Here is a 15,979-nt window from a genome sequence, read left to right on the forward strand (position 1 = left end):
GAGCAAGGCCAACCCTGCCCATACAATGGGGATCACCATTTTTACAATGTAAACGAGGGAGGCTCCGCAGACAGAACTCTTCCAATCAAAGTCCACCGAGTGGCCCGTAATGTTGGGCTAAGCATGACGGCCATTCAGCGAACTATAGAGCTTGAGGAAGACTCAGATGCCAACACAAACCGCATTCGCAATCTCAAATTTTCTTATGCGAGGGATGTGAGAGACAACGAGGCCCTGCAGCAGGAGCTAGCTGCAACTCGAGTCGATGTCATCAAAAAACGAGCCCATTTGTCTGTGTATGAAAGACACCTGCTTGACGTGGAGCGCCAGTTGGCAAACTTAAGGTTCCGTCTGATGGGTGTCCGCCGCCACTAAAATATGTCATATCATTCTTCTCTTTTGGTTTAAGGAATAGCCTTAGTAGATTCCTTACATAGCACTCTTTTATGTAAATACTCCTATCTAGCAAGTACTGTTCCCACTAAACTTTTATGCTGTCAAATTTTCCCTCTGTTGGTATGATGTAGGACCTACTCCAAGGTCGAATTTCTGATATCTATGTAACTTCTATACCAACTATTATGACAGATGTAGTTTCCGCTAAGTGATCATCTCTATTAAATTCTATTTCCGCACCGTACCTCTATTGTTAGCCATAATGAAGTCCTGTCATCATTTTATCTTTTATAGTTGAAAGATGCTGCCTCACAAGCATCGAAACAGAAACCTGCCTGTAAATCAAACTCCACCACCACCGTCTCCTCCGCAGTTCAATGCGGTGATGTTCCAGGCTACTGTGACTGCTGTTGTGACCATAACCATGACACAGGTGAATTTCGGTGGAGCTAGAATGGGTACCAAATCTAATCATGGTGTCAAACACGTACACGGGAGTGTACCTATAAAGACTTTGTCAACTGCAAACCGGTATTCTTCAACGGAACTGGAGGAATCATTGTGTTGTCTTAGTGGTTCGAAAGAACAGAGTCGAACTTTGATATTTGCTCCTGCCCTAAAGGAAGCAAAGTAAAATTTGTTGCCTACACCTTCACTGAAAGGTCCCTGACATGGTGGAATGACCATGTCAAATCTCTCTCCGTGGTAGTGGCTAACGTAATGGGATAGGAGACACTGAAGGACCTGATCACAAAGGAGTATTTCCCGAGGGGAAAAGTTCAAAAACTTGAGGAAGAACTTTGGAGCCTTAAGATGAAAGGTTCTGATATAGTGGCCTATACAACCAGATTCAGCGATCTGGTGACTCTATGTCTAAACATGGTCCCCGTCAAAAGTAGGAAGATCGAGAGATACATCTAGGGTCTGGTGCCCCCATATCAAGGCAATGTCCTGGCATCAAACCCTACAACCTTTGATAGTGCCATGCAATTGGCCCAAAGGCTTATCGATCACGAGGTCCCTCCTCCAACAACAACTACATCGACTGTCTCAGCACCAGCCAAAGCAACTGACAATAAGAGGAAGCGTTGGGACAAAAAGAAAGGAAAATCAGCTCAACCTACATCCAAGAACCAACAGGTTGTGGCTGTTCATGCTGCCATAACCCCTACTGCCCCAGTACTCGCAAAACAATATGAAAGGATTTTACCCAAGTGCACAAAGTGAAATTTCCACCACAACGGCCCTTGTCGGGAAATGCATTGCACCAACTGCGACAGGAAGGGCTATACTATCCGGTTTTTCAAAGCACCACCAAGACCAATCACTCAAGTCCATAGTACAGGAGTAAGCCAGGACTGTTATGGGTGCGGCGAGATGGGGCATTTCAAAAGAAACTTCCCTAAGGTTGGGAATGCAGGTGGAGCAGGAAGACTGCTTGCTATTGGTCACAATGAAGCCGTGGCAGACCCCACAGTAGTCACGGGTACGTTTCTCCTCGATAACTCATATGCATGTATTCTATTTGATAGTGGGGCGGAAAGGAGCTTCGTGAACACAAATTTTAAACACTTACTTAATCAAGCACCGCAAGCACTAAAAGAAACCTTCGTCGTAGAAATGGCTAACGGGAAGACCGAGAGTTCTAACGAGATTTACCTAGGTTGTACCCTCATGCTAGATAATTATTCGTTTCCGATCGACCTCGTGTCTATGTCAATCAAGAGTTTCGACGTCATTGTAGGCATGGACTGGTTGAGTCTTCATCGTGCTGATACCCTATGTTTCGAAAAAGCAGTCCGTCTAAACCTACCGAGTAGCGAACCCTTATTGATCTACGGCGACGAACCAAGTGTGAATCTCCGTATCATCTTGAGCATGCAACCCCAGAAATACATACGAAAGTAATATCGTGCATTGCACACATAATCGATGTGAGTTGTGAAACGAAAGACCTAGAGGACATTCCGGTAGTGCGCGACTTTCCCAACATCTTTCTAGAAGAACTACCAGGATTATCACCTCAACACCAAATTGAGTTCAGAATCGACTTAGTTCTAGGGGCTACCCTAGTAGCCAAGTCACCCTAGCGTTTAGCACCAGTTGAGACGCAGTAACTATCCGGTCAACTTAACGAACTGCTCAACAAGGGCTTTATTAGACCAAGTTTCTCACCTTGGGGAGCACCGGTCTTGTTCATAAAGAAGAAAGACGGATCATTATGAATGTGCATCGATTACAGAGAACTGAACAAACTTACTGTAAAGAATCACTACCCTCTACCTCGCATAGACGACTTGTTCGATCAGCTCCAAGGAGCGAGCTACTTTTCAAAGATAGATCTGAGATCCGGGTATCACTAGTTACATGTGCTTGGGGAGGATGTTCCCAAGACAGCCTTCCAAACTCGATATCGGCACTACGAGTTTGTAGTGATGCCATTCGGATTGACTAATGCGCCCGCAGTATTCATGGACTTAATGAATAGGGTATGGATTCCTTACTTTGATCAGTTCGTCATTGTGTTCATTGATGACATACTTATCTACTCCCGTAGTAAGGAAGAACATAGTAAACATCTATGCCAGATCTTGGAAACTTTACGATCAGAGAAGCTCTACGTGAAGTTCTCAAAGTGTTAGTTTTGGATCCGAAGAGTCGAATTCTTGGGCCACATTGTTAGTGAAGAGGGAATTCATGTGGACCTTCCAAAATAAAGGCCATTGAGAACTGGTCAACACCGAAGATGCCTACCGAAATTCATCAATTTCAAGGCCTCACTGGCTATTATCGTAGGTTTATTCAGAACTTCTTTCGGATCGCAAAACCACTCACTACATTGACCTAGAAAGGCGTGACCTTTAGCTGGGAAGAAAAACAAGAAAAAGCATTCCAAACGTTGAAACGAGCCTTATGCGACGCATCGATACTATCCCTCCCAGAAGGGATAGAAGACTTCGTGGTTTATTGCGATGCATCAAACCAAGGGCTTGGTTGTGTTCTTCTGCAACGAGATAAGGTGATCGCCTATGCCTCAAGACAGCTAAAGACACACGAGGTCAACTACACCACTCATGATCTTGAGTTAGGAGCAGTCGTGTTTGCTCTGAAGATCTGGAGATACTACCAATATGGTACAAAAAGCACTATCTTTACATACCACAAAAGCCTGCAACATATATTAAACCAGAAGGAGCTCAATATGAGACAACGATGGTGGGTTGAGCTACTCAATAACTACGAGCAAAATCTGTTATCATCTGGGAAAGGCCAACATAGTAGCAGACACACTAAGTCGGAAAGAATATTCTGGTCGTATGGTCAAATCATTGACGATGACTATCCATTCGCATCTGTACACACAAATCAAGGAGGCTCAACTAGAAGCCTTGAAACCGAAAAATGTGGCGGGTGAATCCCTGAGAGGAATGGATAAAAACTTGGAAGTCAAGGGTGACGGAGCCTTATACCTAATGGACCGTATCTGGACACTGAAGCATGGTGGTTTCAGAGACTTGGTCATGTACGAATCGCACAACACTCGGTATTCCGTCCACCCAGGTTTAGATAAGATGTATCTGGATCTCAAAAAGTTATACTAGTGGCCTAACATGAAAGCATAGATTGCTACCTTCGTGAGTAAATGCCTTACTTGCGCCAAGGTTAAGGTCGAATACCAGAAACCCTCAGGTTTACTACAGCAACTGGAGATAACGAAATGGAAGTGGGAGCGAATCACGATGTAATTCATAACAAAGTTGCCCAAGACAACGGGTGGTCTCGATACCATTTGGGTGATTGTAGACAGGTTAACAAAGTCTGCACACTTCCTACCTATCAAAGAGACTGACAAGATGGAAAAACTAACGAGAACATACATTAGGGAGATCGTACAACTGCATGGCATTCCTATATCCATTATCTCCGATAGAGATAGCAGATTCACTTCAAGATTCTGGCAGTCGCTACAAAGTTCCCTAGGAACTAGGCTGGATATGAGTATTGCTTACCATCCACAGACCGACGGAAAAAGTGAGAGGACTATTCAAAACTTGGAAAATATGTTGCGAGCCTGTGTGATAGATTTTAGAAAGGCATGGGATATTCATCTACCTCTTGTCGAGTTCTCCTACAATAATAGTTATCACACGAGAATAAAAGTTGTTCCATTTGAAGCCCTCTGTGGCGGGAAGTGCAGATCCCCTCTGTGTTGGGCTGAGGTGGGCGACACCCAGTTAGCTAGAGTATAAGTCTCTAACAGCACTTTCACAGGTCCGGATACCAATACGAGAAACGAAAGAGAAGATCGTCCTATTGAAGGTCTCACCCTAGAAAGGCTCGACACGCTTCGGAAAGCGTGGAAAGCTAAATCCAAGATATGTAGGGCCTTTCGAGATAATCGCTTGAATCGGCCCTGTAGCTTACAAACTCAAACTACCTCACGAACATAGTAACATACATCCTACTTTCCACGTCTCGAACTTGAAAAAGTGCCTATCCGATGAGACTCTTGTAATCCCACTCCATGAGATCGAGATCGACGAGAGCCTCAACTTCGTGGAAGAACCAGTAGAGATCATGGACCGAGAGGTCAAGCGAACGAAACAAAGTCGCATCCCCAATCGTGAAAGTTTGCTGGAATGCCAAGAGAGGACCTGAATTCACTTAGGGGCGTGAGGACCTGAAATATCCTCACCTTTTCTCTTAATTATTTGTAATTGCTTAAACTCTAATTTCGGTACAAAATTCCCTCTAACGGGGGGATGATGTGACAACCCGAAATTTATCCTCTGTATAAGTCATTCAATTCAATCAATGTCAGACTCATTTATGCTATCTCTTATCATTGTTTTGGGTCTATTAATTTGAATGTTCTAAGCTTAAGTACAATCAAGGTTGGGTTAAGGGATGAGTTGATAAGGTCATAAAGTTGCATTTCGGGCCATACACTCCTTCAGGAGGAGTGTACAGCCGTACACCCCCTCTTGGTCATACACTCTCCCCTATATAAGAGGTACTCGACCATTTTTCAACACTTTACACACTCCCAAGACTAGATTTCGGATTCTCTCTTAACTATCATCACATTTCTCACCAAGATCTTCAAAAATGTAAGTACTTCCCACCTTCATTTGTTGCTACATTGCTTTATCTACTGGTGAATCCATGTTTCATCCCATTAATTTCATCTTTGGCTAGATCTTCATCTTTCACCAAGAACACCAAGAACAAACACTAGTTCTTAGTGGCTATGAACCCTCAACAAGCTTTCAAATCATAAGTAACTGCTTCCTGTGCTTGTTATCTACTAGAAATGCTTGTTATTCACCTTGAAATCGACCAACTTAGCATGAACATGAAGGGTGTACGGCCGTGCACCCTTGTATGGTCGTACACACCTCATAGGGCTGTAAACCCTCTTTAATGCTCATTGTTGGCTTTAAACCTTCCATTAAACTATGCATGGGACCTAGAACACTCCCTTCATGCTAGTTAAGACCTTGAAAACACCTTAAGAGCAAACTTATTCATGAGTGTACGACCGTACACTCATGGGCCGTACACCCCTTTGTATAGCCGTACACCTCCCTCATTCAATCACATATGATTTTAACACTTGGTTACAAGTGTTTCCAAGTCCCTAGGGTGTTTTCCTATCATCACTATTTGTGATATACCCTAATTTGATACATATATGTGATATTAAATGCTAAATAGGATCCGTTTGTGTTCGGGACTTCACTATCCCATATCGATCTTTAATTCAAACCACTCACTTCAGGTGAGTTCATACCCCTGCAATCACTCTTTTAAACTGTTTAAATGCTTTTAAGGGGGGGGGGGGGGGGGGGGGAGGAAGAATACAAGTTGAACACAATTAAATTATGTTAGTATAAACATTTTCATAGTTGTCCAATATCTCATTTCATACTCATTTTCAAACTACCTTTAAAATATTGTTAGACCTTATTGTAAACTCTTTTTAAATACTTTCGAACTCTTTATCAAACCCTTTTACTTTCAAAACAGTATTCATTTATGTATTAGTGTATAAGTATGCTTTAATAGACTTAGGACTATTGTTGATAACGTTGACTCCTGTTCCTTGTTTGGTTGTGGGCTTAAGATAGGATACACTAATTCGGCTGTCGATTAACTCATAGCTATACATGCAAAATACGTATAAGAATATAAAATTTTATCTTTATAAAGTATATTTAACTCAATTGTTCTAGTTGAACAATTGACTCCTTTCAATAAGTCGAAGACATACTAAACCTACTAGTAAACTATAATAGGTATAGTTTGGAGAATATATACATATACAAGAATAGGGAAGAACATATACATATACAAGAACATGAAAGAACATATACATATACAAGAACGGGAAAGAACATATACATATACAAGGACGGGAAAGAACATATACATATACATATATACAAGTACCAAAAGAACACGATAACTAGAATGTGAAATATTACTTCATGATGCGACTATACATTTTTGCACCAATATTGTAATCAGGGTCTCCTGGAGGGAGAGCGGGCATTGTGTATATGGATCTATACGGGACAGACACTCATACACCCCGATTGCTGGCTACAGTCCTAACCGGTAAGGCCAAGTGGTGACAAAATGTCACCTCACTATTTTCGACGCCAAAAGGTCGTCGTGTTTTCATCCGTCAATCAGCATTGTTACAACTAAATCACATTTAAATTTGTAATTAATCAAATCGGTTTTAAAGACAACAAGACTCCTTAATGCGTATAATTCATTTAATACGACTAGGAATCTTCATATTTCCCATTTCATTATTCAGTAGTAGCACTGCTGGGTTAAAACACACTATTTTCCTAATAAAAGATAGCAATAAATGGGAAAACATACTCTTAAATAAATGGGAAAAACATACTTTTATACGTATATAAAGTACTACTATAGTTTCCATACTATTCCAAGTATATATGCAAACATTACATTTTATACGAGAAGAAACATGTAAACAATTGGGCCTCAGGTAGAATGCTATTTTTCATAATAAGCAGGAAATATAGGATTTTCTGCGAAATCTGTACAAAACCTTTCAAGGTTTTAATACAAACATTCGAAGTTTTTAACTCTATAAATGACACTAAACACTTATGAACTCACCAGTGTTGTAGAAATCGGCCTAAATCGGCCTAATTGGTCGATTAATCGCTAATCGGACCTCCACGATGAGATTTATTGCTAATCGATCACTATAATCGGGTTTGGTCAATACACGTCAAATTCGAAATTAATCGGACCTAATCGGGCCTAATCGGACTTAATCGGACCTAATCGAGTTTGGTCAACGCAGGTCAAAGTCGGACCTAATCAGCCCTAGTCGGACCTAATCGCCGATTAATCACTTTTTTTGGAGGATTAATATTGGATTTATAAATTTTTTGTATAATTTTCTTAATAATTAATGGTTCCCGATTAATCCCTAATCGCTAGTCCACCGATTAGCGGTCGATTAGTGATTTCTGCAACCATGGAACTCACCGGCATTTTATGCTGATACTCTCTTTCAAAATAACTTGTATTCTTAGGGAACCAGTAGACAGGTACACCCATGCAACTTTTGATGGACGGAGTGGATTTAAGACTCGTTATTATTTTGTTTATACATTTTTGGTGTCATTTAAACTTTACTAAAGAACACATATGTATTTAACTATTCTATTATTGCAATGGATATTGTTGCTTGTTTTACTATTATGCATTGTTATGACAGTGTACATGACGTCCTCCGCCCCCAAATGTTTCCGCCAATTCGGTTTGGGGGTGTGACAAAGCACCACCCATTTTATTGTGCTTCACGGAGGCAGATTCAAATCTTATAGCTCAGTTATAACTCCACATAATCCCGATACAAAAGTGCTAATACAGGCTAAGATAAGGTTGTATGTAGTATAAAGATTTATAGATATAATATTTAAAAAACTTGTTAGTGTTTTTTATATAAAATAAACACTTAAGATCCCATATTACGAAAGTATGTTGGTTTTTACTTATTCATTATAAATAAATTAACATGAATACTTGTATCTACTTGCACAAACTTTTCTCTACAAGCATTCTAAGTTTTATAAAAGTTAATTTTATAAAACTAATGGAGTCAAAACGTGTAGAACTCACCAACAAATTTTTGTTGACCTATTTTAAAAATATATATTCTCATGTAACTAAGAACCAAAGGTAGACATCGGTCCTAAGGAATTATATTTCCTCTCTTTTTGTGATACACTTGGCATGTTTTATATTATCGTTATGTGTCTGAATTATTATGATGTTGTAATTTCGTTTCCAAACTTAAAAGTTTGTAATACATTAATTCAAGTATGTTAAATGTTCAATATATGTGGTTGAGTGTGATCCAATCATAACGTTGAAATCCCAGCATTTCCATTATCGGTCGGGGTGTGATAATTACAGCTCATTAGATTTATGATTCGGTGATTCCCGCGTGGCTGCTAACACTTTGCGTCGTTTCCTTTTTCACGGTCTTGGGTATTACATCGACCGACATTTCTTAACCTATCTAGGCCAAACAATGAACATAAAAAATAAAAAAAATGGACCCTAAGATTTAAGTGGGCCGGTCTCGCCTATTACGTCGACCGATCAACATTCCTTAACCCATCTAGGCCAAACAATGAACATAAAAAAAAAATTAAAATAAAAAATAAAAATAAAATAAAAAAAATGAAGAAAACAGACCCTAAGATTTAAGTGGGCCTTGTTCAAAGACAAAGTTTTGAACACCCTTTAGGCCGGTTTTGGGCTTCAAATGAGTGTCGTTTTTAACCACCACCAAGGTGGGTTGGTGGCCTAACGATGAGTTGATGATCATTTGGTATCTAAACACTCTGAAATAGGATGTCTTAGGTTCAAATCACATAAGTTTCAATCTTCAACTAGTCACCAAACTAACCTAATATTCTTGAAATCAAATTAAAACAATGTGCTTAAAATTTATTCTAAAAAAATCACAAACCAATTTATTAACCAATGCATGAAGTGTTGTCATAGCAGGACTATATATGTAAAGTCTCATCAACTTTTGCAAGTATCTTCAACTGTTTTAGAAAAAATGGTTGTAAGATAAAGCAAATTTTAATAAACACGTTACAATATCTATAGAATTTGACTTCTAGAAATTACAAACATACAAACCGATGTATACAATATAAGAAACAAACATTAAACTCTACCATTGTGAGTTACAGAGGGTCATCAGCAAGCCAACTCATAAACATGCTTAGACATTCTTTAGGTTTATACTCTGGAGCTGTGTGACCTCCTCCCTGGTAACAACATAAACAGGTCAACACCATCATGTTCATAACAAGAAATGCTTCTTTTACCTCATTAAATTTGCAAAAAAAAAAAAAAAAATTCAGAAGGTTTACAATTATATCATCAATATTGCAAATAGACTAAATTACTATTGCACAGTAAGTTTCAGGGTAGTATACTTGTTGAAATGGATTAGGGTTCGAGGTTTAGCGGTTGCAGGAACCACTAAACAAGGGATTGTTTAACTTATTTGTATCTCACACTATGCTCATTGGACGTGACAGTGTGGGCCAGCTTAGCTTAGGGTTGCAGAAAAATAAAACTTTTTGTAGATATTTTGTTGTATTTCACAAATAGTAAAACTCTTATTAGAAAGTCGAACATTGTCATTTTCATGAGACAAGAGGAGCATTGAGTGAGATGAATTTTCCGAGGAAGATTTCTCACCTTTACAGTAGCAAAGGTTAACGTGTAGTTGTTCTTCGAGTATTTCATGGTATATCTACAAGAAAATAAGAGAGCAACATAGTATTGAAATCGAAAGTATTATTTTTAGCATTTTTTGATGATAGCAAGTCAAATATTGAAAATACAACTCACCCGGCTACTTGTTCATCAACAAACCAAGGTCTCCAATCATTCACAACCAACAGATTTAGCGATTCAATCCAGTTCAATGTACCCAGATATGGAACAACCATGTCATGATCTCCACTGTAAAATGTAAAGGATGTTTATGCGCTTGAAATTTTCTCTACATACTATAATGTTGACAACAATCATGAGCCCACCCACACCATAATGCAATAACATCATGTGAGATGTAAATCAGGTAAACAAGAGCCCACTATAGGTGGTTGTCATAAGGGTCCCATACCAACAAGAAGCTCAATCCACATTAGAATTGAAACTCCTACACTGCGGTTGTTAGACTCAAACCATAGACCTTTTTATAAGTGTATCATGTGGGAACCAATTATACTATGTACACCCTTTGGGATCAAGGGGAGTCTAGTTTAATGACAAATAGAATAGATATAATATTTTGGGAGGAAGAGGTGGATGAAGGGTAACACCTGTATACAAGAGCTCGACAATTTTTATGATTAGCAAAGTGTTGATGATAGGTGATTGTACTTAGGACATTGTGCGTGTATGATAAGACTTCCTTACCAAAATCAAATTGTAAGGAATAATTGCATCGCACCCACTCGATTTAATTAAACTCCTGGTGGTCATGAGAATGTTATGCTACATAATCGAGATGAACATGAAATAATAGAACTCGTTGTGAAATACAAACCTCATGAATGTGAAGAGCTTTTCACACGTTTCTACTATTAGCCCATGTATAGGAATACAAATAGTTGTCCGCCTGTCACATGTATAGATAAAAGATAAAAATTATAAAGAGTGAACCATTGATACTTGTAAATATCTGAAAAAAAATGCATATTTGGCTCTCATTCTAAGAAAAAACATTTTCTCCTAAATCTAAAAGACGCCATATAAATCACGATTTGTTTAGATCACTCACACATATTTGACTTGTTAGTGTAACATGAGCTTTTTCCTAAAACAAACTGAAAATGCATGTACTATTTGTCAGGATAACTCTGTAAGATATTTTAATTTTAGTATGTCACAATAACTATTATGTTTTTTAGAATTGAATTAAGTGCCTGATAACTCAATGACACCTTAATTTACTATAGGGGCAAAATTAGAACTTAAGATAGTGAGTAATACACGACAGCCTTGTATCTGAAGTTGAGGTAACGACCACATATCATTAGCGGTTTTGTCAAGAGATCTTAAGACCCTTCTGAAGAGATCAGATTTTAAGGCGTTGAAAGTGTCACAAAAAGGCTCTAAAATGTGTGGCTTGCGAATTCTTTCAAGGCACTGCAGATCGAAAATAAGAAAGCGACAATTAAACAGAATATATACAGATTATGAAGACGCCATTATTAGCTAGTAATCCAAGTTGAAGTGTAAGTCAAATACCTTATCTACTACTTGAAGATCATGTATGCAAAGACTATTGTTGGGATCTACATTCAAGTGCTCTCCATAGCAATTTTCTTCAGTTGACTGCAAAAATATAAACTTAATTAATTCCTAGGCATATTGCAAATTTGTATTAGTCGAAAACTAAAGTGTAGTTTTTTTTTTGCCTTGTAGATTGCATCTGATAAGAGTCCCGTACGATGAGCAAATGGGATTCTTGAATTATAGTCACCACTTGTGTCTGTTAGAGGATTACCAAGAAGGTACCCCTATAAGTTTGAAAACATAATAAAAGAAACATTAGTTAAATCTTTTCCAAAATCAAGCTCATGCACAAACATTGCTCATTTTAGAATTGTAAATAAAAATTAAAACAATAACTTCAATTGATCAATTTGTACTTTGATGTTAATATGTGGCCCTTCTCCAATTTCATTACCTACAAAAGAGGGAAACAAGAAAGACTTTATTTAGTCAAAAGAAGATTAGCAGACTAAACAAGATGATTGTAAATTTGTAAGATTTAAATATACCGTTATATATTTCCTGAACAATCATTGGAAGCACTATACCATTGTAGGAATCAGAACCAAGATATAGTGGATTGTTGAGAAATGTAGGATGATCCACAAGCCACTGTTAATTGGAATATACATAGCAATTAAGCAAGCTTTAATGATCTTAGTTTGTATCTAAAACAGATAGATTGCAATCTGTTTTCAAGGACACGAATTAAACATGTGAATATGCCTTTAAATATGTAAAAATAAACCTTTAATTTCATCATGAGTATATATAACCACCTTACCTTTCTAAGAAATTGGTAAGTCTGTAATGTTGATAATGTATCGTTTGTTATATAAGCTTCACGAGTTTTTGCATAGGAGAATCCAGACCCAGCAGGTTGATCAAGAAATATTATGCTGGCTGCCTAAAATGTAACACTTATTTCATTAAATATATTATCCAGAAACATGGACTCATTAGCTTCTTAACATTAAACAGATTGGAAACTTTTTAAATGAAAATCAATAAGTAAAATGACACCTTTGTCCAACTGTGAGGGTTTATCTCGAGCATTGGCTTCTCCAAAGTGGAATTTGCATAGTTTATAGTGAATGGGCCTGTATAGAATATCAGCAACAGGTTTAGTAAAGTCTTTATAAATTTATGATGGAAATAGACATGTATTGTCTTAATCACTTTTGATTTTGACATATTAGGTTATCCAAAGGTTACAATGATTCACCAAATTCCCTTAACTTTTAGATAAAATCTTGGAAACTATTTTATACATATGGACATGCATATGAAGGATGGTGATTATCAATTTATACGGTTTTCTTTTCTCTCTTTATCTCCCATTACACATAAGAAACAAAAGAGACAATTAAGGGTGCGTTTGGTTGTGGAAAACTGTTTCATTTTCTAAGAAAATGTTTTCAGAAAGTAGAGTTAAGTTTTCATTTTCAGTTTTCAATGAAAATTTTAGAAAACGCGTTTGGTTGGAACCAGTGGAGTTTTCATTTTTCATCTAAGAAATCTCGAAAACTTTGGAAAACTATGAACATCACTTTTCTAATTTACATACAATTTGGAAAACTGGAAATTTTCATTTTTCTTAGAAAACTGAACGAACAAAACACGTTTTCTAAATTACCGTTTTTCTTGGAAAATTTTCCTAGAAAACAAGAAAATTTTCCACAACCAAATGCACCCTAAGATTTTCATCTCCATCACTTTCAAGGCATACCAAGAAAACTACTTTGCCTATTCCACCAAAAGATAAATCGTTGCATCGTCATCTACAAATGCAAGACGTGTATTTGCACTAAATGATGGTAAATGACTATTCTCCCCTTTGTCTTAACAGTACTGTTGAATTCCAAAACTAAATAAAGTTGATTTACTAACAGAAACAGTAAATCTTAGAAATACCTATTTCATACAAAAGGCCAGAAAGAGCAGAGCAACCAGGCCCTCCTGTGAGCCAAAGCATGAGAGGGTCGTTTTTTGGGTCCCCTTCAGACTCAATGAAGTAGTAAAATAACTGCACATCATCGGATTCTCCTACCCCGATGTAACTTAAACCACATTTTCTCTTAAAGAGTTAGTATATCTACCATATTAAACAAAGAATGATAGTAACAACATATAAAAAGGTTAAATGCAATAATCAACAACACACTTTCATTTATTCATTCATTATAGCATTCAAGTGTCATCTGTCCTATAAAAACATTGTTCTCTGTAAAACTCAATCCAATTATTGAAATGCCTTGCGAATACAAAACAGTTTTTACTAGAATTCCAAAGTACAATGTCCCAGTAAGAAAAAAAAATTGAAAGTACAATGACCTAATTGAGTCTATTTTTACAATATAATGTGTTAATAAAAAATAAAAATAAAATGTTACAAAAAACAGATAAGTAAAAGTACATTGTTTTTCTTGCATTTAACCATATATAAAACAACATAAAATTAAATTTTATTACAAAGAACGTGGCCTTACCCAGTTTCGAGTGTGAATGGAAGGTCACCTAGCAAACCTGGCAGTGACTTAACCAGGAATCGTGACTCGGTAACCTCCAATGAAACTACCAGAAGAAGAAACACACTAAACAACCTGAACTTACTAAAGAGGCTCCAAGGTTGAAGATGAGATAGTGGCCATGGTTTCATGATGCTTCTAAGAAAAAAAAAAACATATATAGACAAGTTAACTTCCAGTAAACAAGATTTAGAGCTCAAGATTTCTTTCTATCACTTGCGCAGTGGTAATAATCTCCATAGTCAAATCACCATTACTTGCACAATGAAGCAATTGGGTGATAGATCGAAACATGAGTCGCGTTTATGCAAAATGACACTGTTCATCGGAAGTCGTAACAAAAGGAATCGAAACGATGGAAGCGTACATGACTTAAGGGTGTAATTATATCTTAGGAAGACGAAGCACATTCAGGTTCTTTGTGATGGTGATTGTCTGTTCTTGCTTGTGTTTACTTGTGTTGACTGTTGACTGAATTTGTGGACAAAAGAGGCCTATCATATATTCAACATCAAATAAACGTACGGAGAATTTAATGAATACATGTTGTTATAGATATTTTTGAAAATAATTTAATATTAGGGTAAATTACATGGATGGGTCCATATAGTTTAGAGTAATTTGTATGTTTGGTCCCTAACAACTTTTTTAGGATAAATTACACCGATAGTCCCTTGTGCACACGCCAGAAAGCGTGTTTAGTCCTTATTTTCAAAAATTCACTCGGACCGTCCCTTTTGTGGTTAAAAGTTATACGTTTCATCCCTCATCAATTTAAATCTACATGTTTCATCCCTTACAAGACTTGAAAAGACTATATTGCCCTTGTTTATTTTCTTTTTGATTGTTGAATTTTTTTTAATTATATTATATAAAAAATAATGTGGGCCCTCACCTTACACACCCTACCCCCGTTTAGCTAAATACCCTAAATCTCCCCTCTGTTTCTATATGTTTGTCTAAAAATCTCACCTCCCCGGTAAAGCCAAAATCTGGCCACCGTAGGTAATCATCATCCTCTTCAGACCACTGGGGTCCTCCCCTTTACACCAACAATTTCATCCCCTGCAAGTAATCATCGCCATCTCCTCCAATCCACCATCGTCGCCTCCAAGCCACTGCCGCCTCCTCACATGTCGTTGCCACTATGGAGATCGATTATGGAGCTCAACGGACCACAACCATCCTCTCTGTCTCTCATCCTTCTCTAATCTGAATACTCTATCTTCAAGCCTTCACCTTCATCGTCTCAGATCACCACCACCTAGGGTTTCGTTTTAGATCGCGATAGCCACCTATGGTTTTGTCTCATATCGCTCAACCTTCTCGAGCATCAAACATGATAAAATATGTGGATCTTCAGCGACTTCTTTCCTACAAGCTCCTATTCTTGTACCTTTCATTCATGTTTGTGAAGAAGAGATCAGTTGTTGGTGATTTACAGTGGTTATGGCGAGATATGGTGGTGATGGCATTGACCGATAATGTTGTTAGTATCGCCGGTGGTGTTGTTAATCTACCTAATTTCCATCTTAATTTTCATAATCATTTAATTAATGTCCAACACATGTAAATTGGTCATATAACCGGTTTTTTATGTATGTATATCCTTCGATCCACATAAATTCGTGTAATTTACTCTTTGCGGGAGAAAGGAGGAGAACGGATGGTTTCCGATGGTTCTG

General features: G+C 37.6%; 1 protein-coding gene across 6 annotated transcripts; it reads right to left on the reverse strand.

Annotated features, from left to right (window-relative positions):
• Positions 1 to 9,515: 9,515 nt before the first annotated feature.
• Positions 9,516 to 14,760, reverse strand: LOC145048778 (serine carboxypeptidase-like 18). 6 transcript variants are annotated; one of them, XM_078997377.1, is made up of 14 exons: positions 14,662 to 14,760; positions 14,256 to 14,432; positions 13,681 to 13,826; positions 12,790 to 12,866; positions 12,551 to 12,673; positions 12,276 to 12,378; positions 12,144 to 12,181; positions 11,910 to 12,011; positions 11,740 to 11,826; positions 11,516 to 11,637; positions 11,036 to 11,107; positions 10,333 to 10,446; positions 10,180 to 10,234; positions 9,516 to 9,740 (listed from the first exon to the last, which is right to left on the reverse strand). In XM_078997377.1, exons 2-14 carry the CDS (start codon positions 14,423 to 14,425, stop codon positions 9,657 to 9,659), a joined length of 1,293 nt encoding a protein of 430 aa, XP_078853503.1. In that variant the 5' UTR covers positions 14,426 to 14,432; positions 14,662 to 14,760; the 3' UTR covers positions 9,516 to 9,656. The 6 variants fall into 6 exon arrangements, 3 of the variants coding, with proteins under 3 accessions (XP_078853503.1, XP_078853502.1, XP_078853504.1); XM_078997376.1 differs by having other exon boundaries at positions 14,256 to 14,760; XR_013683045.1 differs by lacking the exon at positions 9,516 to 9,740 and having other exon boundaries at positions 10,200 to 10,234; positions 10,333 to 10,960; positions 14,256 to 14,760.
• Positions 14,761 to 15,979: the final 1,219 nt, after the last annotated feature.

The sequence above is a fragment of the Lactuca saligna genome, chromosome 5 (genome assembly GCF_052625555.1).
Source record: "Lactuca saligna cultivar CGN05327 chromosome 5, ASM5262555v1, whole genome shotgun sequence".
NCBI lineage: Eukaryota > Viridiplantae > Streptophyta > Magnoliopsida > Asterales > Asteraceae > Lactuca > Lactuca saligna.

Excerpts from the sequence above, each read along its gene's own strand:
- LOC145048778 (XM_078997377.1), bottom strand. The coding sequence starts at position 14,425 with ATGAAACCATGGCCACTATCTCATCTTCAACCTTGGAGCCTCTTTAGT. Across the intron at positions 12,182-12,275 it reads TGTTCAGGAAATATATAACG|GTAATGAAATTGGAGAAGGG; the intron begins GTATATTTAAAT and ends CCTCTTTTGTAG. Across the intron at positions 11,638-11,739 it reads ATCTTCAAGTAGTAGATAAG|TGCCTTGAAAGAATTCGCAA; the intron begins GTATTTGACTTA and ends TTCGATCTGCAG.